Here is a 22,041-nt window from a genome sequence, read left to right as displayed (position 1 = left end):
TGAAAGTTTTGTTTTGGACGGTGCAAGAACTTTTTTCTGGGTTGTGGGACTTGTCGCGTCTTCCACAAGTGAGTACATTATTTTGTTTCTTGTCTTTGTGTCAGTAGGTTCTCAATTGCCCTGTACGGTAGTATTATTTTCGTTGAAATGCTTAATTTTTCGCATTTCTGATGCTTTTCCAAAACCAACACATGAAACTGCATCGGTAGACATCAATCAAAAATCTTTCAACTTTTAAATGCTTAAATCATTTTTTTTTAAATAAATTTTTGAAAATTGTCTCACAGTTTTCATACGTTATATTGATTACTTTGAAATGTCTGTGGCAATACAAAAAGTAAAAAAATGGAAATGGGGATATTTCAATAAGATATTGGTGGATTTTTGTGTATTACACAAATCATACATGTAGATTGAGAATACCCGATACGGATGCTCTATCTGTTTACTTGCGATAATGTACATGCAATAACATTACAGGCGCCTCGTGTTTGTGTCGAAACGTACAAACATGTTTGCCAATTTTTTTCGTGGACCAAAACTGCCAGCGCATGCGCAACTTGACCGGGTGGCTAGTCTTGTTAGAACATGGAAGCGAAGCGCCGTCAAAAGGGAATCCAAACAAAAACATTGGTAGGTACATGGACATTTTTATGTTGCGTACCGTGGTCGCACAAATTAGTTCTGGGTGGTTTCACGTTTTGCACCTTAATATTTAAAGTCATTGGATGTTTTTCAACAACTAATCATACTTTAGAGTTGCAGTTTGAGAGTTCATCATAAATCCACGCATGTCAGAGGTTAGTTCGTTTTTCTGTGAAAGGAAAAGCCCGTGGGTGGAATTTAAAGCGTAGTGATTGATCTCAATTTTGGATCAATAAAAATTTTCAAGGTTTTGACCAAAATGCCAAATATTAATGTATATAATATTGTATTATTAGCTTGAAAAAAAATCCCAATTCTAATAAAATCTTTAGCCAGCATAAGTCACAGTTGATTGTGTGTTTGTTATTTTTATGCTGCGAACGGGGGCTAACATCAACCGACGGCGTGATGTGTCAGTGTTGCCGATGCTGCCACAATATTTGAACTAAGACGTCCAATTTCTACGTGCATTAATTTCAATTTTTTTCGATTCATGTATTTTATACAACAAAACTTTCTGAGAACGATTTTCAGGGAAAAAATATTTATGTTCGAAAAAAATATACACTGTAAATAATGTTGTATTCTTTTTCACAAAAACAAATTTGTTAAAAATTTAAATTGCAAAAAAATAAACATTTTTTCTAATTTTTTATATTTTATAAACAAAAACCTTAAGAGAAAAGAAATATTTTGAATGTGATTGTATGATGGAGACATACAAAACTGTAATTTTATTACAGAATATAATTCTTAGCCTTATTTTAAATCAAAATGAATTTAACAAAAATCTTCCAAAGTGCGATAGTTTTCGAGATATTTGGCATTTTGTTCCATCAAAAACGATTAATTCGTGTGATTATACCATTTTTAGAAGTTATTCGCGTTACCCAATTAAAAACTGTCAAAAATCTCTATTTAATGTTTATCATTTTACATACGCAAAAAAAACTTTTTCAGTGTATTTGGATCATGGAGAAGCTTTCAATAAAAAACATTTCTAACAACTTTTGACATATTTTTATAATTCATACTATTTGCAGTCAAAAATTCAAAATGAGGCTTAGAATAATATTTTGTAAAAAATTGCAATTTTGTATGTCAATTAGTTTGAAATTTAAACACATGTATAAAATTATTGTTAGAAAAACTTTTTTACCGAGAAGCACTCCATCATACAATCACATTCAAAATATTTTTTTTCTTGAGGTTTTTTTTTTCGAGAATTGTCCTACTGGAGCTGTAGAGCTAGGTTCTCGGAAGGGCTCCCCGTCAGAATCACATACTACAATTTGCAGACGAGACAGGCAATGTCGCCCAATAAAACACTGCATTAGGCCAATTGTAGCGGGCCGTGATTCTGAATGTGATATTCATTGTACGGTTCAGGTATGTGCGGGCGTAGGGACTCGCGATCGCGTGTATCATCGCGAAGGGCTCGAACATTTGTACGTTAACGTGCTCGATCGCGTGCGCGTTTGTATGTCGCGTGCGCGTTTGTATGTCGCGTGTGCTAACGTGTATGAACTTCGCGTGTATAAATTCTATTTCATAACCGTGTGCCTTTCGCATATTCGCGTGTGTTCTAGAATGATCGCGCGCGGACCGTGAATCTGATACTTAATTTTTGATTTTTGGTGTACGGTTCGGATTCCAAAAAAAAAGTGGGTTCTTACATATCATTAGAATTTCCATTCATGTCGCCGTAGAACGCGTGATCTAGTGGATATGAGCTTTATTTTTATTTTTTGATTGGTCCAACTGAATGTATGGACCTAAATTGCTAGAATGAATGCTAAAGATTTCCGGACGTGACCGATTCATGATCGCGCGCGTTTGCGGGTTCGCGTTTGAGACCGCGTTTGTAACGTCGTAAGTACTAAAACGTTCACACAATTGCCGGAGTGTTATCAAGTTTACGCGATCTCGGGCATAGGTGTGCGTAGATGATCGCGAAGGGCTTAAGCGTTCGTATGTTGACGTGTTTGTCGGGTGTGCTCGCGCGTATGTGACTTCGCGTGTATAAATTCGATTTTGAAACCCTGCGGCCATTCATATATTCGCGGACCGTCATTCTGATCTTTAGCTTTCGGTGTACGGATCACATTCTGACAGGGAGAGAGTTACTCCATATCACTAGAGTTTCCGGTCATGTCGCCATGGAACGTTTTATCTAGTGGATATGGGAGTTATTTTTCAATTTTATTTTTTTTTTATTAATTAACAAGGACCTAGATTGTTTGTACCGAGGATAGAGACTTCCGGACGATCCCGATTCATGATGGCGCGAGCGCGGGAGTTTGTAGGTTGACGCTTGAGATCGTGTTGCTAAGTTTTTGAGTGCTGAGATTTTCACCTTATCACCGGGGTGTAATCACGTTTGCCAGTTCGTGGGCGTAGGTTGCTTGGAAAATCGCGAGGGGCTCTAACGTTTGTGCGCTGACGTGATTTTGTAACGTGTGTTCTTGTATGGTCGCGCGAACCGTGAGTCTGATATTAAATTTTCGGTGCGCGGTTAGAATTCTAGCAGAGAGTGGGATCGTTTATATCGATAGGGTTCCCGCTCATGTCGCCATGAGACGTGTTGTCTAATAGATATGAGCGTATTTTCTTAATTGGTCCAGCTGAAGGCATGGACCTAGGCTTCTAGGATCAAGGATAGACTTCCGGACGTGATCGATACGTAACCGCGCGCGGGGGCTTTTTTATAGGTTCATGCTTGAGACCGCGTTTGAGAATGTGTGAGTGTTAAGACGTTCACTATCACTATCACCGGGTGGCCATTATGTTTATCAAGATGACAACTTTGTTTTTTCAAACATTGATTTGCCCGCAGTAACCAAAGAGCCGTAGCGTGCGGTTGGCCAGGTTCGCCCCCGCCAAGGGCGCCTGTCTCAGAGGGGCGCTAAAATTATGACTGGCTTTTTAATTTTTGTGAGAATAAATTATGAAATAATTCAAGATAGTGTGCCATTACCAAGTGAACACTGAAAAACAAGAGAATGTAAACACCAAAGGGTTGCAAAACTAATGTACTTTTTGCTCGAGGAAAGACTAAGTCATGTTCTAACTGCAACTGTTGTTTCAACTGACTGATCCCCGCATGAGGATCATCAGAGGGATACTCTTCCAAAAGTGCATAATGATTTGTCGTGGTGAGTTGCGTAGCTTTTTTTAGTTTATCTGCAAGAGTGATTAGATCGTCTTTAAAGGGAACGCTTTTAGATTCCTACCCGAATAGAATTTTACAACAGCATTTACCCTACAAACAATCATAAAACAATAAATATTAGTATTACTGTTTCAACATTGTTTGACGCAGAGTTCTCACAGTACATTTACAATAAAATTTCATGTAACAATCAGTTTTACTGTTCAGCAAAAAACTGATACAGTAAATTCACATTAAATTTTACTGTTTTAGAGAAAAAAATGTATGGAGAAAAAGCGATTTTTTCAATGTTAATATACATAACCACCCCCTTTTCTACTGTAAAAGACGATTTTACATTGAAAGTTACTGTAGAAACGTTCAACTCTCTTATTTTCCAGCATTCTCAATGCAAGTGTCCCCGCAACAGCCAACCCCCGTGATTCAGTAGACCCACGCACATTTTCGAATCGGTGACTCCACCGTCAATCTTAACTTTGTAAGCGGACATTTAGACGCGGTAATCCTTCATACAAGCCTTGCCACTACTAACTTCAATTGCTTTCTTTAGACAGAATATCACAATTCTGATCTTATCTGGACGACCTTTCGGTATACGCTGAGTCCAGTGAATTGTCCCACGAACAGCTCGTAAAAAACCGGGATTGGAAGTTCAACCGTGGGCCGACTGCTTAAGCAAAAGGAAGCTATCAAATCCACAATAGACAGTCATAGAGAACACGGAATAGAGCAACGACGAACTATGAAAGAACAGAATTTTCCGTTGATAGAAGAGACATTGTTCATGTGTATCCTGCAACAAAGAAACGCAAACATAATTAATCCGTCGGATGTTCTGAAGGTTAAAGCAAAACTACTATTCGAAACATTACAGCAAAACGAATGCTACGAGACATGTCAATTTCTTGCATCGAGTGGGTGTGCTCGTCGTTTCCGCACTCGTTTTGGACTACGTACAGTTGTATCCGCTGGAGAAAAGGCTTCCGCCGATCTCGAAGCTTACGTTAAGTTTAAAGGAGTGCTCATGAACAAAATCATGGAAATGGGTTTAAAACCTTCGCAACTGTTTAACGCTGATGAATCCGCATAATTCGTTAAACTGATTGCGTCTCGCACGGTAGTCTTGTGGGATGAAAAAGCTGTATCTGTCCGTAAATTGAATCGGATCAGATACTCTTTCATGCCTTGTGCGAATATGGACGGAAACTTGGAATTAAAATTTTTTTATCGGGACGTCTGAAAATCCGAGAGACCTTCCTCGTAACAAGAAAGCTCTACCTGTTTTTGATTATAATTCGAAGAAGGCTTGGATGACCCGACTCCTGTTTCGAAAGTAGTTCGATGAGGAATTTGTTCCCGCTGTCCGAAAGTTCTGCAACGAGAATGGGCTTAAACCAAAAGGGCTTCTTGTCTTGGATAACTGCTCGGCTCACCACGATTTAAAAAGTGACGATGAATTGATCCAAGTTATCTACTTGCCTCCCAATGTTACTAGCGAATGGCAACCCATAAACCAGTCCGTAATCAACGCAATAAAAATGCGTTATAAGAGAAAGCTTATGTTAAAGTTGGATCTTGAAGATGATCAACTGCCTTTTAATCAACGATTGAAAAATATTTCATTGACACAATGTCTGGATTGGTTGTTCAGCTCGTGGGATGAGGTTTCTGCTTCAACAATAAAGCATTCTTGAAACAAACTAATTGACAATTTCCCAGAATTTGAACATCATTAATCTCCACCGGTGGAGCATAACATGCAAGAGCTTAAATCTCTCATAGCTGCAGCAGACAAAGCCGCTGGTACTAACACCAGCGAATGTGACATTGTTCGCTGGCTCAATGACCAGGTTGTGGACTCGCAAGGGATATTTTAAGTGTTACAAGTTACCACAAATGAAGAAATAATTCATTCAGTTTCACAGCGGTTAGATAATACAACGTGTACCGAGGAGGAATGGTTGAACACTTCCGGCGATAATATTCCTGGAATGGACGAGCAACAGGTGAAGTGTGATGCATCTCCAAACTGCAAAAAAAAACAATCGTACTCAAATCATTAGATAATGTGATTGAGTACGTCAGAGATGACCTCCAAGAGTTCAGAAAATTAACATCTCTGCGAAACAAACTAATTGATGCTGAATGGAAGAAGTGCATCCAACATCCAACATAGTATACATCTATTTTACTAAGAACATTCTGGAATATAATTAAAGTTTCATTTGATTTTAAAGCATGTTTTTTTCTAGCTCGCAATAGAAATCAACTAATGAGCCCTTTGAAATCGATGACTTTCAAACGTCAATCAGTGTTTGACTTTTAGTTTTGACGTAAGTAAGAGTGTCTTGTAGTTGGGGCACACCCAACTAACGAACCCCCAACTAACGAATTTGCGCTGTATCAGTAACCCCTGGCATTCTTCGGAGCAGCTTTCGAGTTTTTAATTCCATAAATCCGCATTTGTTAGGCATAAAATCCCTCATAATAACCTGTAAGCGCAATCACAAATTGCTCAGCAGCTGAGTACTTCTGCATCAGCAAAAGAAAACTAAAAACAGCATAAAGCTTAATGATCCAATTGACACCGAAAAATCCATACTTATCTGTAATCTTGTAGGACCAGAAAAGTTCCCAATATCAGTAAATGTGGCAACACTGAATACATCGCGCGGCCCAAAGAGAATAGGGAAAGAGACGAATAGTGTGAAGCCAAAAATACCTTATTGAGCAGACCAATCGTGCAATGTAAATAAACATTACTCATGCCTGAGTTGGAGGAGATAAGTATTGTACTTCTATCAAAAAAGAAATTTGAATTTTCGTCAGAATTTAGCTCAATCGTGATTGTAAGGTGCATTCTAGAGTATATGTATGAGTAAAAATAAGCTTTAGAATTATTTCATCTCTTTGTTTCGAAATGCACATCGTTTGATAAACAAATCCATCGATCGACATACGGTTTGTTTTCAAAATATAATAGGAGTCATTTAAAGTGCTGCCTGTAGAAGCGGTTGCCAAAATTCTAGTGTTGAAATCATCATAAAGGGAGTGTTGCCGTTTTGACTGATTTTCACTCTTCGTCTCTTTCACTATTCTCTTTGGCGCGGCCGGGAGCTAACCTCAACCAAAAGTGCAGTGCAATTCTGTCAGTTGTTCTTTATGCATCTTTGCATTGCAAGCATATGAGTGCATCAGTAGACGGCAGAGTTTGTTGTTATTTTGCCTGCATCACAAGTGCATTGCCATTGTCTTCGACAGTGAACGAAGAAAAAAGAACAGTTAACTTAATTTGTGGTGAAAATTTTCATTTTTCGCTTGTTTCACTGGCTCAATTCTATAAAATAGTCACTTAAAAAGTTTTTTTTGTCGCAACCGCAATTGAATATCAGAAAAATAGTTTATTCATCCGTTTTCAAAACCGGTGAAGGAGCATGATAAGCGATTACTCCCTCACGTCCTCCGATTGTGATGATACGAGCAGTTACGCCGATACGACCGAGGACGACGAGGAGGAAGTTTTCTTCCAGCTGTCCGGTGGTGACCACCAGGATGGCACCGAAAAGCAAAAACTGGTCACCATCAAACAGTACGCCCAGAATGTAGTCGATTTCAGTTCGCAGTACGGAAGCGACACTAGCATTTCCTACACGGCCTACAACGTAACTGGGAAGCCATCGAAGTACCCGGATTATGGCGACTTTCCAGAGACGTTCGCTTTCGTAAGATGTGTTGAAAATAGGGTTATCAAATATGTTTCATCAGTTCACTTTGTATTACAGCGCACCTACGGTCCCTGGTGGAAACGAGCACCATCCGCCGGGCGCGAAATTAACTCACAGAGCAATACCGAGTATGTTCCTCCGACTGATGATTTTATCCTGGCACAGTTTGAAGAACTGGTGTATCCAGAGTCTATCACAGTATTCGAAACTTACAACCCAGGTGGCATCGTTCGTATCTGGGCATACACTCAAGCGGAGGAATGGGTTCTTCTGTGGGACGTAAGCGAAGTTGAAGCGGATTTTCTACAACCCATTGAATGCAATAAAGCTCGACAGTTCTGTCCTCGTTTGAAATCTTGCCCAAACCTTACACGTTACATTCGGCTGGAGTTTCATACAACCCGCCTCGAGTATTTTACACAAATAGATGCTATTCTGCTGGTAGGACAGAAAACTGTATTAAACAAAGGTGACAATTTCAAGAATCTGAAAACGGAAAAGCTCCATCCGACGGTGGATGAATTCGCAGAAGAGGAACTGCGAAGCTCAGAGAGTGATAGTCTTTCCAGTAGTCGCAGTGCGACTCCGACTGACGATACCAGATTTACTCTGGATCAAATGCCATATGAGATTCTTTTTAAAATCCTATCTTTTCTGGATTTAAGATCATTGTTTAGATGCGGAAGCGTCTGTCGGACGTTCCACCAGATTGTGGCTTGTGATTCGTTGCTGTACACCGAGGTTAGTCTGAAACCGTACTGGAATCGAGCCTCGTCATCCACTCTGCGCTCGCTAAAGAAGAGATGTGCCTATACGAAGAAGTTGGATCTGTCCTGGTGCGGAATGTTCAACGCTATTACTCCCAGTGAATTTAAATAGTAAGCTTCTTAAACTCGCTTTTAAAATAATATTTCATATTTGTTTTAGCTTTTTAGCGACCTGCGGTGGAGGTCTCACCCACTTACGTTTGGATTCCTGCAAGTTCATCAGCAACGAGAAATGTCTGGAAGCAATCGGGGAGCATTGTTTCGAAAATCTTCGGGAACTTACACTTCAAAACTACACCCCACAGAACGACGATTTCTCCGGCTTGGCTCACTTCCGGAATCTCGAGCGGCTCGACTTAAGCCGCTCAACCATTGATACGTTTTCCTTGGTCAGAGTTCTTGCCCGGAACGAACACCTGCGCCATCTTAATTTAGCATTCTGTTCGTTGGACGTCAGCATGGATGATGTAGCGCAGCATATCTCCAAGTACAACCGTCGACTGATCTCGTTGGATATGTGGAAGTCACATTCACTGACATCGGTTGGACTGGCGGCGCTCGCCAAGTGCACTGATTTGGAGGAGGCAGATTTTGGCTGGTGTCTCCGGGAAGAACCCACACCCGGTGAATCGTTACGTGCACTGGTGAAAAGTTGTCCCCGGTTAAGGAAATTGTACCTGGCCGCGATTCGGGGCTTTACGGATCGCGATCTGGATGCGATTGCTACCCATTGTGTCAATCTGGAACAGTTGGACTTGCTCGGTTGTATGGGCATATCGTGGGAGATGTGCTGTAGGCTATTGAATCGCTGCAAGAAGTTGCAACTGTTGGATCTAAGCTTCTGTGATAATCTGGACGAGCTGAAGATTGCGCTGATGCGAGACTGCTTCGATGTAGCCATCAAGCGGAGCCTGGTGGACTTTGGACCGCGGCGGGGTGAGTTTTGAAGGGATGGGCGTTGCCCGTGGTTGTGATTTTACTCGATATCATTCCAAGCCAGTACAGGATACCGATATTTTATTACATGATTAACTCAATATTTACATTTCGCTCCGGGGGGAGAGCCACGTTTACTAAAATACATTTGAGATTACCCCTGTTTGTATTGATAGGATACATGATCATGAACTATGTTGAAAGAAAGTCCTGGGATGGAATTGACGGAGAAATTCCTCGACGTCACGTCGAATTATGCATAAGACTTTAGTAGCAGACTGCTTGTATTCGAACGACACCAACTAGTCATCTAAGTGGCACCATGTTAACGCTAGTTACTGATGAGATGAGATCCTACTTTATCTTACTAATTTGTATATCCTTGTTATACAAATTAGCTCATTTCAATTTTTTTCCTTTTGGAATTAAATTTTAAGTGTTTTAGAACATATTTTGATCCCATTTCTAGTGGATTAATTCAATTACTCATCCTCGTACAGAACCTCAATCTATTTTACTATTAAAAAATAAGCCTGGAACCAGCATTAAACTCCGATAGTTTACTAATCAAGGACCAATCGATACATCACTGATTTTTTTGTGTGATCAAATGTAAACTATTTTCTAGAAAAATCCTTCCATTTACATCTTTGTAGTGGTGTGAGGTGGAGCTGATCATGACAATCAACGGGTTTTATTCGACGACAAATTTTCTATTCACAGTTTGCCACTAAACGCTTTGTTTAACTGATATTTAATTCTTTTTTAATTTCAGATTGGAGCAAACGAAGACACCTATAACTGCTATCTGATTCTTCAATCCTATCAATGGTAAAATTGCACCATATGATAATTGTGAAATTTGTACATGCTTATTCTTTTTTTTTGCAGAGACAGCAACGGTATGTTAGAGGCCACGCTCGTCGTGTTGAGGATTTTAAAATATGTGAAAATAGAAATTGAAAAGAAAATCTTAGTATCAGACTGTCAGCACGCCGACGACTGAGATGACATAGGGCTCATTCTAAAGGTAAGTTTTGTTTTGGCGGTGATGTTTAATGTTTGACACAGGATTCACAAGGCTTTCGTCCGCCATCGATTCGTTTCTGTCGAGTATTTTGATTTAGGTTCGGAACTATCCGCTCATCTACAAATTGGATTATTTCGAACTTTCTTATTAGAGAGAAAACGAGCATAAAGTTTCCCGCTTTATTGTAGTCAAGTCCGTTGTGTTTCTTGAGCTAGTATATGGTAGTATTTACGGCGAAGTTTGAGCCTACTTCACTGACATTGGCTCTGTAGCCGCACCAATCTTGCAATCTCCTTAGAGTCCAACTTTTGATGCAGTAACATCAGGAGTCGAGGAACGAGTCGTTACTGTATTCCCTTACATCCATGGAGAGAAGTGGTGGTGGGTGGAAGCAGAAAACTGTGACATTGCGTGACTTTCCGGAATCGTGATGTAGCATGCATGGCCTTTGTGCATGTGTGGTAAATGTCGACATCAACTACAGACCAGATCCGAGGTCTACCGTCGGCATAGCCGGAAGCTTCCTTGGCGAAATAGATTTCAGCTGCCGAGCTACGAAAACTGTTGTCAGTTAATACAGCTTTACACTCTTGGTAATTAAGCGGCAAATAATGTGAAAGAAAGTAACTTTCACAAGTGTCACACGCATACTCTCATTCTTAGGAAGAGTTCGTTCCGTTCGGTCGGCGAAAACCTTGCGTGAGAGCAGCCTGTCAAAAAGGAAGCTGAGGAGTGGTGCAAAAGCACACGGAAAGGTAACGAGCTGGTGGCGAATAAAGAAAATTACCAATAAGGCTTCAGCGCGAACCACGTGCCAGCTAAGCAGCGAGCCGAAAAAGAGTCTGAAAGAAAGGATTGATTTCTGGCGAGAACAGCAACCATCACACAAATCACCCCGAGGCAAGGGTAAGACCAAATCAGGCCATATCGGAAGAGAAAGTAGCAGACTGTTCCCTGTAGGGCGGTTTTTCCTGGTTTTCTTTCTTTAGATACGGAAGGCACTGGATCGAAGTAATACACTTATTAAGCCAACGAGAGATGACGGTGCAGACCAAGTGGATGCATTGGTCGTTTCAGGTGCAGATCAAACCGATGCATTTATCGCGCTCGCAACGGACTTCGGCAGGGATCGAGCCAAGGCATCTGTCGACCCGGAGATAGACGACGGCACAGATCAACTCGGTGCGACTCACTCGAACGAGCCAAGCGTTAGTGCATAGAGCGCCGGCGTGAGACGAGGAAGTGGGAGCAATCCGCTACTTTGAGCGAAAAAGGCTCTTCATGGGATTGGCCGCCCGTATCGAACGATTGTTTCTTGAGCCGACGGAGGCGAGCTTAGAGTCATCGTCACGATGCTACGATGTCATGTGACGTCGAGTGCAGACATGTCGATGGTGAGTACGTTCCATTATTTGGGACGAAGGCGAGGAGAAAGCTGACAGAATAAGCGAAGATTAGCATCAGATCGAAGTGGAAATAAAGTAAAGGAGGAGTGATTAGAGGAAGAGTGTAGGAGATAAGAGCATGACTTGGGGTGTGTGAAACCGTGTCACAATAAATTTATGTATGAACAAATTTTGTGGTTCTTTGTTGGTATGAGGAAATGCAACAGGGCAATCATCACTAAGAAGAAGCAGTTGAAAGTTATGGTGAAAAACATTCCTGGAGGACATGGACCATACCCAACATCAAATCCAGTGAAGTGTCCAGCGAGCTTCAAGAAAGTCCTACAATGTTCGAAATATCTAGCGGAAGCTTGGGAAGATCCTGCTTTACGATTGGCATGTCCTGTAACATTCAGTAAAGTCCTAAGAAGTGCAAGGGTTTTTTAGAGAGAAGATTCGGCCTTTACGGAAGTCTCAAGCATTTCATGACAACGAAAAGGCCTCAAGTTTTCCTGGATTGAACACGAGCTGCAGTAAATTTATAGCCGCTTCGGTAACATCAGTTGAAGTGCCGAATAACTTTACGGTACTTCAGAGAAAACCTACGAATTTCAATTATGATCCTTCAGCGTTACTGCAAGGTTGGCGCAGGCCTAGCTAGCCGCCCATAAAAATAGCATGCTCAGGAAGTTCAACCAGAAATTTCGGATGGACAAAATTGACACAGACATACGCAACGGAAACGGACAAGAGACTGGAAACTTGGGACATGGAACTGCAGCTCGCTTAACTTTATCGGGAGCACTCGCATACTTGCCGATATAGTGAAAGACCGCAAGTTCGACATTGTGGCGCTGCAGGAGGTGTGTTGGAAGGGGTCTACGGTGCGGGTCTTTCGCGAGAACCACACCATATACCAAAGCTGCGGCAATACACACGAGCTGGGAACAGCTTTAATGGTGGTGGGGGAGATGCAAAAGCGAGTGATCGGATGGTGGCCGGTCAGCGACAGAATGTGCAGGTTGAGGATCAAGGGCCGGTTCTTCAACATCAGCGTAATTAACGTGCATAGTCCCCATCTCGAAAGTAGCGATGACGACATAGACGAATTCTACGCGCAGCTGGAGCGTGAATACGATCGCTGCCCAAGACATTATGTCAAGGTCGTCATCGGCGACCTTAATGCTCAGGTTGTACAGGAGGTGGAATACAGACCGGTAATTGGAAGGTTCAGCGCCCACCAGCAGACGAACTAGAACGGCCCTAAGACTAATCGATTTCGCCACCTCCAAGAACATGGCCATAAGGAGCACCTTCTTCCAGCACCGCCTTCTGCACCGATACACCTGGAGAACACCGCAACAAACAGAGACGCAAATTGATCATGTTCTGATTGATGGAAGGCACTTCTCGGACATTATCGACGTAAGGACCTATCGGGGCGCTAACATCGACTCGGACCACTATCTGGTGATGGTTAAACTATCTGTAGTGAACAGTGTAAGATACCGGCGCCCGCCGCGGTATAACCTGGACCGACTGAGGGAAACCAACATCGCGACAACGTACTTGAAGCAGCGCTGCCACCGGAGGAGGAGCTCATCGATGCTCCCTTTGAGTACTGTTGGACCAGGATTAAAGTAGCCATAAGCAGCACTGCGGAGAGCGTCCTGGGATACGTACAGAAGAGTCGACGGAACGATTGGTTCAATGGCGAGTGTCAAGAGATATTGGACCAGAAGAATTCAGCACGCGCAGCGATGTTGCTTCAAGCCACTCGTCAGAACGTGAAGTCATATCGACGGAAGCGAAAACAGCAGAGTCGTCGTTTTCAGGACAAAAAGCGCCGCCTGGAAAAGTCTGAGAGAGAGAGGAGATGGAGCTGCTGTATCGCTTTCAGGAAACGCGGGCGTTCTTCAAGAAGCTGAATGACTCTCGCAACGGTTTTGTGCCGCGGGCCGAAATGTGTAGAGACAAGGAAGGTGGCATCTTGACGCAGGCGGATAATCGGGCGTTCGAGGAGGACGATTATGTCAGTGTCGCAGCCGACGGGGATGTACCGGCGCCCACTATGTATGAGGTTAGCGAGGCTATTCAACAGCTCAAGAACAACAAGGCAGCTGGTAAGGATGGTCTAGGAGCGGAACTCTTCAATATACAAGAAAAGGGACAAATTGGACTGTGAAAACTACAGAGCGATCACGGTGACAAATGACGCTTTATCCCAGTTTCTGTTCCGGTGCCTATCACCGCTGGTAAATGGATTTGTTGGGAGTTATCAGACCGGGTCAGTGGCGGATCCAGGGGGAGGGTCTTGGGGGTCCGAACCCCCCCCCCCCGAAAATTTTTAAGTTCTCGAGAAATTTTAAAATAGTTTCTATTTTAAATTCATTCCAAGTTCAAAATCATTGAAAACTATATTCGATTACCAATCCTGATTTTAATTAAATGAGGGTATTTCATATTACGTATGGACCCCCCCCGAAATTTTTTTCTGGATCCGTTCCTGGACCGGGTTCATCAACGGCAGATCAACAAACGACCAGATCTTTACTAAACGGTAAATCCTCTAAAAATGCCGTGAATATCCGGTCCCGACACACCACCTGTTCATCGACTTCAAAGCCGCATATGACACGGTGGACCGTGTAGAGCTATGATGATGGATGGTGTAAGGTGTTTTGTCAAAATTCCGGGCGCCCTCTCGGGTCCGTTTGAAATACGCAGGGGACTAAGGCAAAGGCGATGGGTTGTCCTGCCTGCTGTTCAATATAGCGCTGGAAGGTGTAATGCGAAGAGCGGGGCACGATTTTCACGAGGTCCGGACAGTTCGTGTGCTTCGCTGACGACTTGGACACAATCGGTAGAATCAAGGAGACGGTAGCAGATCTGTATACCCGACTGAAGTGCGAAGCAGCACGAGTAGGACTGAAGATAAATGTGTCTAAGACGAAGTACACGCTGGCTGGTGGAACCGATCGCGATAGGGAATGCTTGGGCAGTAGTATTACGATCGACGGCGACGAGTTCGAGGTGGTTGGCGAGTTCATCTATCTAGGCTCATTGGTGACTGCGGACAAAAAACACCAGCCGGGAGATCAGAAGGCGTATTATCTCTGGAAGTCGTGCTTACTATGGGCTCCACAAAACTTTGAGATCCAGGAAGCTTCACCACCGCACGAAATGCGCTATGTACAACACTAATCAGTGTGGTTCTCTACGGGCACGAAACGTGAACAATGCTCGAGGAGGATCTGCAAGCACTCGAAGTCTTCGAAAGAAGGGTGCTGAGAACGATCTTCGGTGGTGTGCAGGAGGATGGCGTGTGGAGGAGAAGGATGAACCACGAACTTGCGCGACTCTATGGTGAACCAAGTATCCGGAAAGTAGCTCAAGCTGGAAGGGTACGGTGGGCGGGGCATGTTGTGAGGGTGCCGGATAACAACCCCACCAACTTGGTTTTCACCTCCAATCCGGCAGGTACAAGACGGAGAGGAGCGAAGCTGGCTGGACCAAGTGGAGCAGAACCTGGCGAGTATCGGGCACCTGAGAGGTTGGAGAGAAGCAGCAACTGACCGAGTGACGTGGCGAAATATTGTGGAACAGATTAAATCATGATAATATGATGTATAATCAGGAAATTTAATACAGACTTACCTGCTGAGTTTAAATGAGAAGTATTAACTCTTTCATTCTTTTTGTATCTCGTCGAGGTATCAATTACAAAAATTGACTCACATTCACTTGCTTTGTTGTGCTGAACTTTTCTCGGTGAGCTCTGAATTTTTTGCGTAGATAAACCGTTTTGTTGATTTAGATAGATGTAGAATTTCACTTCACCGGCTAACAAAAAAATGCAAAAGCACCGACCACTCTCGCTGTGGAGGATAAGCCGCACTAGGATTGTCACAGCTAACAGGAGTAGAGTAAAGCAGGCAGCAAAGCGACAATGTCTGGGAAGCACACTGCGGCGTCTTCTGGAAATCACAGTCACTCGGGAGGTTCCAGCAAAAGGAATAAACCTTGTCTTCCTGATCAGCTGTTAGGGACCGCTGCAGAAGCGCCCAACATGAACACCGGAAGAACTCGTTTGAAACTAACAAATTCAGTTAAAATTATTCATCGTTTCAGTGTACCCGGTGAAATTGATTCAAAACCCGGAGGCCCAGAGATCGTCTCCAATAACCGGAGTCTCCGGATCTAACCCAGAAGGTCGTCAACCCTATTAAGGAGCTGCATGAAAACGAGCCAGGGTTCCCATTTCTACAGATTACCACCAACATGTTGTAATTTTTACAGCTGAATAGGTATGTGTTGGGTAAAATTCATTAAAAAATAGTCATAACCAATTTATGAGTAAAGTAGCCAACCTAATTATATTTAGCTTCAAACTGACCATCTTCACCGACCGAGAGTCGGATGGTGCCAAATCACGCTCGTTTAGAAGTAATAAATTATGTCTGCGCCAACAGACAGAGACTCATGGGTTCTCCAGTCGTCAACCTGCGACAATGAAAGTTACGATCCAACCGACCAGCTTCTCTACGGCGGCGCTTAGTGGTAAAAAAAATCTATGACCGCAAAACGGTGTGGTTGATGGTCGTCCATGGATGGTGGAGGCGGGTACGCGGTAAGCTATAAACCGAGCTGAGATCGTGCCTAATATAGATTCCCCGTTTCGGATGGTTGTGTGTGCACCACTGTGTTTTTTGTTGCGCTTTGTTAGGCCTGTCAAAGTTGATCCTTTTGTGAAGATCGGATTTGTTTACCCCGATCGAAAAGATGTGACCTCAGAATGTTGATATTCCCACAAGTTCCGAACGATGTGTGCTTTTCGATGGGTAATCAAATGACAAACATTTGCACTAGTGTATGCTTGTTGCCGTGCATAGATTCACAACTTTACGGAACGGTTTCGATGCTCAGCTGGCGTGGTGGTTTCCATGGTTCCTTCGTTATTGCGCAGTTTGTTGACTACATTCTGCGTGGGAGACGTCACTGGCAAGGCGAACAAGTAGTTTTGTTTTCTTTTCGCGTCAAAAATAAGAAGCTTTATTTTGTCTGAGTTTTATTACTAAGAATTGAAATATTGGTTTTTTGTACAATGCCTAAAAGAATTCTTTTTTTCAGACCCGAAACCGCATGAATTGTGGTGAGTAACATCCGGTACCACCCAGCCGCAGCATCCAACCTTGCACACCGAGGAAGCGTCTGACGACACACTCGGTTACCACTGATCGCTGATAGTGATCGTGACTAAAGCATCGATGACGCTAGTATCGCATTTTCAACTCGGCAAAGGCGGAACAAATACCTGCACCTACCTTTCTGGGCATAACAAGCAAATGACTGCGAGCGAGCGAAGCGAACGAACGAACGAGCTGTTATTGGTCATCATCACCCACCGCGCACATACACACACACACGCGGGGGGAGCTGCAAAATGTGTGTTACCCGAGCATACCTGCGAAGATTTTTGTCCCGCGCTGGTGCGCTTCTATCCCACCAATCAACCAGCGCACCATTGCTCCGCGCGGACAAGTTGCGGTACAAGTAAGAACCCGCTTCATGTTGCTGCTGCCTGACTCCCCACCGGCGCGGCACCTTGTTGCGGCTGATTACCTCCTTCATCTAGCCTCTGCTGAGCAAACCGCGTGTCGCGGTTTGACCACACAGCAACTATCGCGCACATCAAAACGAACGGGCGCGCGCGCGCTCTCTGATCGCGCTGATCGGTTGTCCTGTCCTGCGGCCTCTGCTGTGGATGTGTATTATGATGGGCAATATCAACGGGGGCCAGTTTCGTCGCGACTTCTGAGCGATTAACATGTGTGATTAATAGAAAAACTCGATTAGCCCCGAGGAGAGATTGGTGCTGTGCGAGATTTTGATCGGTAGGTTGTTTACAAGCGTTTAGAGCTGTTGATTTGTGAATGTGCTACGATACGTTATAGAGTTGATTGGTACCCTGATGGGAAGTTTTAAGTGGTTTTCAGAAGTTCGCTGTTTCTCCAATTCAAAAGAATAGATAACGGATTCTGAATAAGAGACAATCCACACTTTTGTCACCTTCACACGGGTGTGACTTTGCATCAGGCACCGTTTGTCCGTGAGGTAAAATTAACATGTCAGAAGGTGAATTGCCCATAAACGGACCGTGCCTTGCACTTGACACCATAAACACACTAATGTACGTATGTGCGGGCTTGGACAATAACGGATAGACGAGCGCCCACGGGTCAGGTGGAACTAAAGCTTCAAACAAAGGTCTAATTTGGTATTCCGTGGATCAAAAAGAAGAAACGTGCTGGAAGAGAATCACACATACATCGTTTTGTCATCAGCATCCCGCCGGCAAAGTTATTGTATTGAATCTATTCATCTGGTTGGTGTCACTTTGATGTTGTGGCTTGTCGAATAGGAGAATGTTTGCGTTCGTCTTTGAGTCATCATCGTAAGCGAAAGATTGCATGTTCGAATGGAATTGGGAAATTTTCGCAAAATCGTCGTTGAGTGACCCTGACAGAAACGAGGTGATGGGTTTTTAATCTGCATAGTAATAATAACGAATATGAGAAGGTTATTTTGACCCATTGCACAGTGGGAAAAAATGTACCCAAACCGATTTTTTGAATAGGCTGAAGCTGTAGAAAGTTGAATGGGACTAACCAAAAATAGTAGTCTTTTCGTAAAAAATTCCAGAGAATTGATTGAAGATAGACATAATAATCTCACGAAACGTGGGTTCCGATTTCACCCCAATTCTTCGCATGTTTTATGTTCGAAGTTAATCCTGGCTCTATACTTCGATAAAAAAACTATATGCGACTGATCGTTTGATAATTATTATGTAAACTGTCCCGGTTATCGTTTGAACATACTTAAAATTACCGCCAGAAGAGTGTGTACGTTATCATTTTACCCCAATTCTATCAGAAAAAGGACAAAAACTCAAGTGTGATGTTAAACCTGGCTGTTCTACTCGGAAAGAGGCTGAATGCCGATGATCAAAAGTAGTAATTCTTATCTAGAAAATATTCGGGAAATCGATTGAAGGTAGCGAGAATGGCCACACAAAACGTTTGTGCTCGTTTTACCCCTATTCTTTCCAAAATACAAATGTCAAGTTATACCATATTTAACATTTCAGGAAAAGGATCGAAAGTAGTTTTATGCTAAGTAACTCAGGGATTCGTTTGTACATATTAGAATAAAAATACGAAACGTGTTAACTCGTTTTACCCCAAATCCATTTTGAAGGTTCACTTGCCTATATTGCTCGGAAAGGGGTTGAATGCGGTAGAAGTTATATTTGTTATGTAAAAAAATCCAGAGAATCGATTGCAGAAAATCAGTTTGATCGCACGTATCGTGTGAATCTATTTTATCCTCATTCTTTCCAATACACAAGCTACCCCTTAAACGGGCTTTACCGAGGGGCAAGCACTAAAACTTCAATACGACGCAGTGCTAAAAGTTGTACTTAATTAGTTATTTTAAATACCGTTAAGTACCACAAAGTACATTAGGTACAGCCAATATTTAAAAAGTACATGACAAATCGACTGTAATACTAGAAAGTTTTTAAGTACAGATCTTTTCTACTTTAAATACGCTAAAATATTTTAAGTACCTCTTTTATGTACTTTAAATACTTTAAGTACTTGTACAAATTAATTACATTAAGTATCATATTTAGTACAACATAAGTAGTTTTAATTACTTTAGTTACATTTAAAATGCGCAGATATTTTCAATACGACGCACTCAAACCTGCTAGTGCTGCCCCCTCGGGCTATACCCAAGTAACCATAAGCATTAAGCCATTGCATAATATTGGCTATATATTTGCACTAATGTTGCATTGAAACTCAATTACTGCATTAACGGTGCAATCAAGCTCAATATTAGCATTATAAATGAATACATGCGCAGCCGAATTATAGCATTATCGCTTGCTTTGTAAACGTATATAAAGCTGATATAAGACGTACATGGTACAAGGATCTTTAAAGCACGTCTGCTTTACATGTGTGTTTAGTGCCACTATATAGCAAATATAAAACCGATATAATGCTATCATAAAACAGTGGGTTTATTCGTTATGCAATCCTCTTGATAATTATACACGGCATATTTCATTTCATTCGAATATCTGCTTTATAGCCTAGACAGCAAAAGCAGCGCACGTTAATTTCCATAAATCATTCATATCGCGTGAGAATGAAATTCCGAAAAGGATATACATTACAATGCATTAGAAGGGAGTAAATTGCGGATCCAAACAGTATTTTCATTTTCGGCTACGTTATAATGCTTATTGGTTACTTGGGTAGATCTCTGACGAAGGCTTGGATTCAATGTTAAATGGTCGGTGTTAAGTCAGACCGGACTAAGTCGCAAAACATAAAAAAATGAGATATTGATAGCACTGGATAAAGAATATCGTCAGCTACATTCGACGTTTGCCAGATTTGAAATATGTAACAATAAACAAGAACTATGGCAAAAATTAATTTCCAATCATAATGTAAAGGATGCTGCGATTCACACTTTAAACTCGTTTTTCTCGAAATCAATATTTTGTCACTTGGTCCGGTCTGACTTAACACCGACCAAATGGGAAAGCTTGTTCAATGAGGTCATTTTAACTAGTTATAATTTATTTCTAGGATTTTTGTTTATTATAAATACTATCTTCCATTGACAAGGCCAGTATCCTTCCGAGATATATAGTCATGCTCAATTGCAAAGCTCGATTTTGGGAAGATTGAGAGTAAAACGATTCTTCACATTCGAGCGATCACTCTAGCTCTCTACAATCGATTCTCTTAAATTTTATTTTACGTCAAGCACACAACTTTTGATCAGCTGCGCTTAGCCGCTTCCGAAATGCAGAGTAAGGTTTAGCGGAAAACACGAAATTTGGGAAGAATTTAGGATAAAACGGGCTCACACTTTCGTTTTTAACTACCTGCTATCAATTTCTCGGCTTTTCATAAATAACAAATATTACTTTTGATGCGCCGGACCCAGCCTTTTTCCGAAATGGAGAGTAAGGATTAATTTCAAATTTAAGTAATGGGAACTGGGATAAAACGTTAGCATATGTTTAATACCTAACTGTGTTCAATCGATTTCCTGCAACTTTTTCTTATAAAAAATACTAGTTATAATCTGCCACACGAGACCTTTTTCAGATATGTAGAGCCATCAGGATCAACTTCAAACTTAAGTTATAAGAAGCATTGGGGTAAGGCAAACAGGTAAGCGAGCCCAATTCAAAAGCACAAAGTTTAGAAGGTCCGGCGAAAGGCCCCAAATGAGGCTGATGGAAAACAAGTTGTCTTTTAATGTAGAATACATTTAAGGTTTCAATATAGGGGTCCCGTTTCCAAATATCGGCTGCGGCGCCGCGTCAGATTTTGAACGTTAATAACTTTTATCATACTTAACAGAATGATTTGATTTTTAGGCCAATTTGTTGCAAATATGTTCCTCTATGCTGTATTAAAATTTGAAGTATGTATATCATGTACTAATAACAAAAAAAATGTGTTTTGAAAAATCTTTCGAAAACGACTCGGAAAAGTGAAAATTTTCAGCCCATCCCGCACAGAGCCGTCGTTATGGTAGACCAACCGAACAATAAAATAATGAAAAGTTTATATATAGGTCCACTATATGATTGTTCGTATGGTTATTCGCATTGGGTTGCTTGACGAGAGCACTTGGTGGGGGAAAGACGGCATATTCCTTTGGTTAAGCCATTAGAAGCCGGACGGAAAAAAGGCTCATGCACGGCACGAGAACGAGGGAGAAAGCGATAGTATTGCATATTAGCGCGATTATATAAATATCTGTCGGTCGGTTTTTCACATCATTCGTATTCGTTCAAGCACTAGCAAGCAGCCAGTCCACCGAAGAAAAGCAGTCGGCGATGACGACGGCGGAAAAAGTGCCCCAGCTACTGGTGACTCATCGCAACCCGATCAGGAACTGTCGCCCTGCAAGAATTTCGCCCCAACTAAAGGGCAACAGAGTAGGCTATCGTTCCAGCGTCTGGGTCGTGAGATTGTGCAGGACTGCACAGTCGAGCTACGCTTACAAAGCTCAGTCGTAATGATGCCCCGAGAAGCCAACGATGCCTACTTGGTCGGTTTGTTCGAGAATGCAAAATAGTGCTTTCTAGCTCACCGTGTCCGCGGGGAGTGCGTCTGAATTATGCTCCCGCAATAAAACAAACGGTTCTTTACAGGACCAATTAATTGTGTTCTAATAAGAGTTAAACTGAAATTTACATTTTATGGTGTATAACAAATAATTTTCAGAGAGCAATATAAGAAATACGATGTGTGGAAAGAAAGAAAGAGAATTTAAA

At 42.1% G+C, this 22,041-nt stretch overlaps 2 protein-coding genes across 2 annotated transcripts in view; both read left to right on the top strand.

Moving 5' to 3' along the window:
• The first annotated feature begins 6,987 nt into the window (after nucleotides 1-6,987).
• LOC131689658 (F-box/LRR-repeat protein 4-like) lies at nucleotides 6,988-9,423 on the top strand. Its single transcript, XM_058974903.1, has 3 exons — nucleotides 6,988-7,539; nucleotides 7,600-8,420; nucleotides 8,470-9,423. Exons 1-3 carry the CDS (start codon nucleotides 7,252-7,254, stop codon nucleotides 9,254-9,256), a joined length of 1,896 nt encoding a protein of 631 aa, XP_058830886.1. The 5' UTR covers nucleotides 6,988-7,251; the 3' UTR covers nucleotides 9,257-9,423.
• A 7,991-nt stretch (nucleotides 9,424-17,414) lies between these two features.
• The window catches only part of LOC131689633 (uncharacterized), a 197,564-nt gene continuing 192,937 nt past the window's right edge, over nucleotides 17,415-22,041 (top strand). The window contains exon 1 of the mRNA XM_058974884.1: nucleotides 17,415-17,554. The gene's annotated coding sequence lies outside the window, so the exon portion shown is untranslated. The remainder of the gene's footprint in view (nucleotides 17,555-22,041) is intronic.

The sequence above is a fragment of the Topomyia yanbarensis genome, chromosome 1 (assembly GCF_030247195.1).
Source record: "Topomyia yanbarensis strain Yona2022 chromosome 1, ASM3024719v1, whole genome shotgun sequence".
NCBI classification, from domain to species: Eukaryota; Metazoa; Arthropoda; class Insecta; order Diptera; family Culicidae; genus Topomyia; species Topomyia yanbarensis.
Note: the sequence above shows the minus strand (reverse complement) of the source record. Positions and strands in the feature narration are given on the sequence as shown.

Coding starts and splice junctions, on each gene's coding strand:
- LOC131689658 (XM_058974903.1), top strand. CDS start 7,252: ATGATAAGCGATTACTCCCTCACGTCCTCCGATTGTGATGATACGAGC. Junction 7,540..7,599: donor TTCCAGAGACGTTCGCTTTC/GTAAGATGTGTT, acceptor TTTGTATTACAG/CGCACCTACGGTCCCTGGTG. Junction 8,421..8,469: donor ACTCCCAGTGAATTTAAATA/GTAAGCTTCTTA, acceptor TATTTGTTTTAG/CTTTTTAGCGACCTGCGGTG.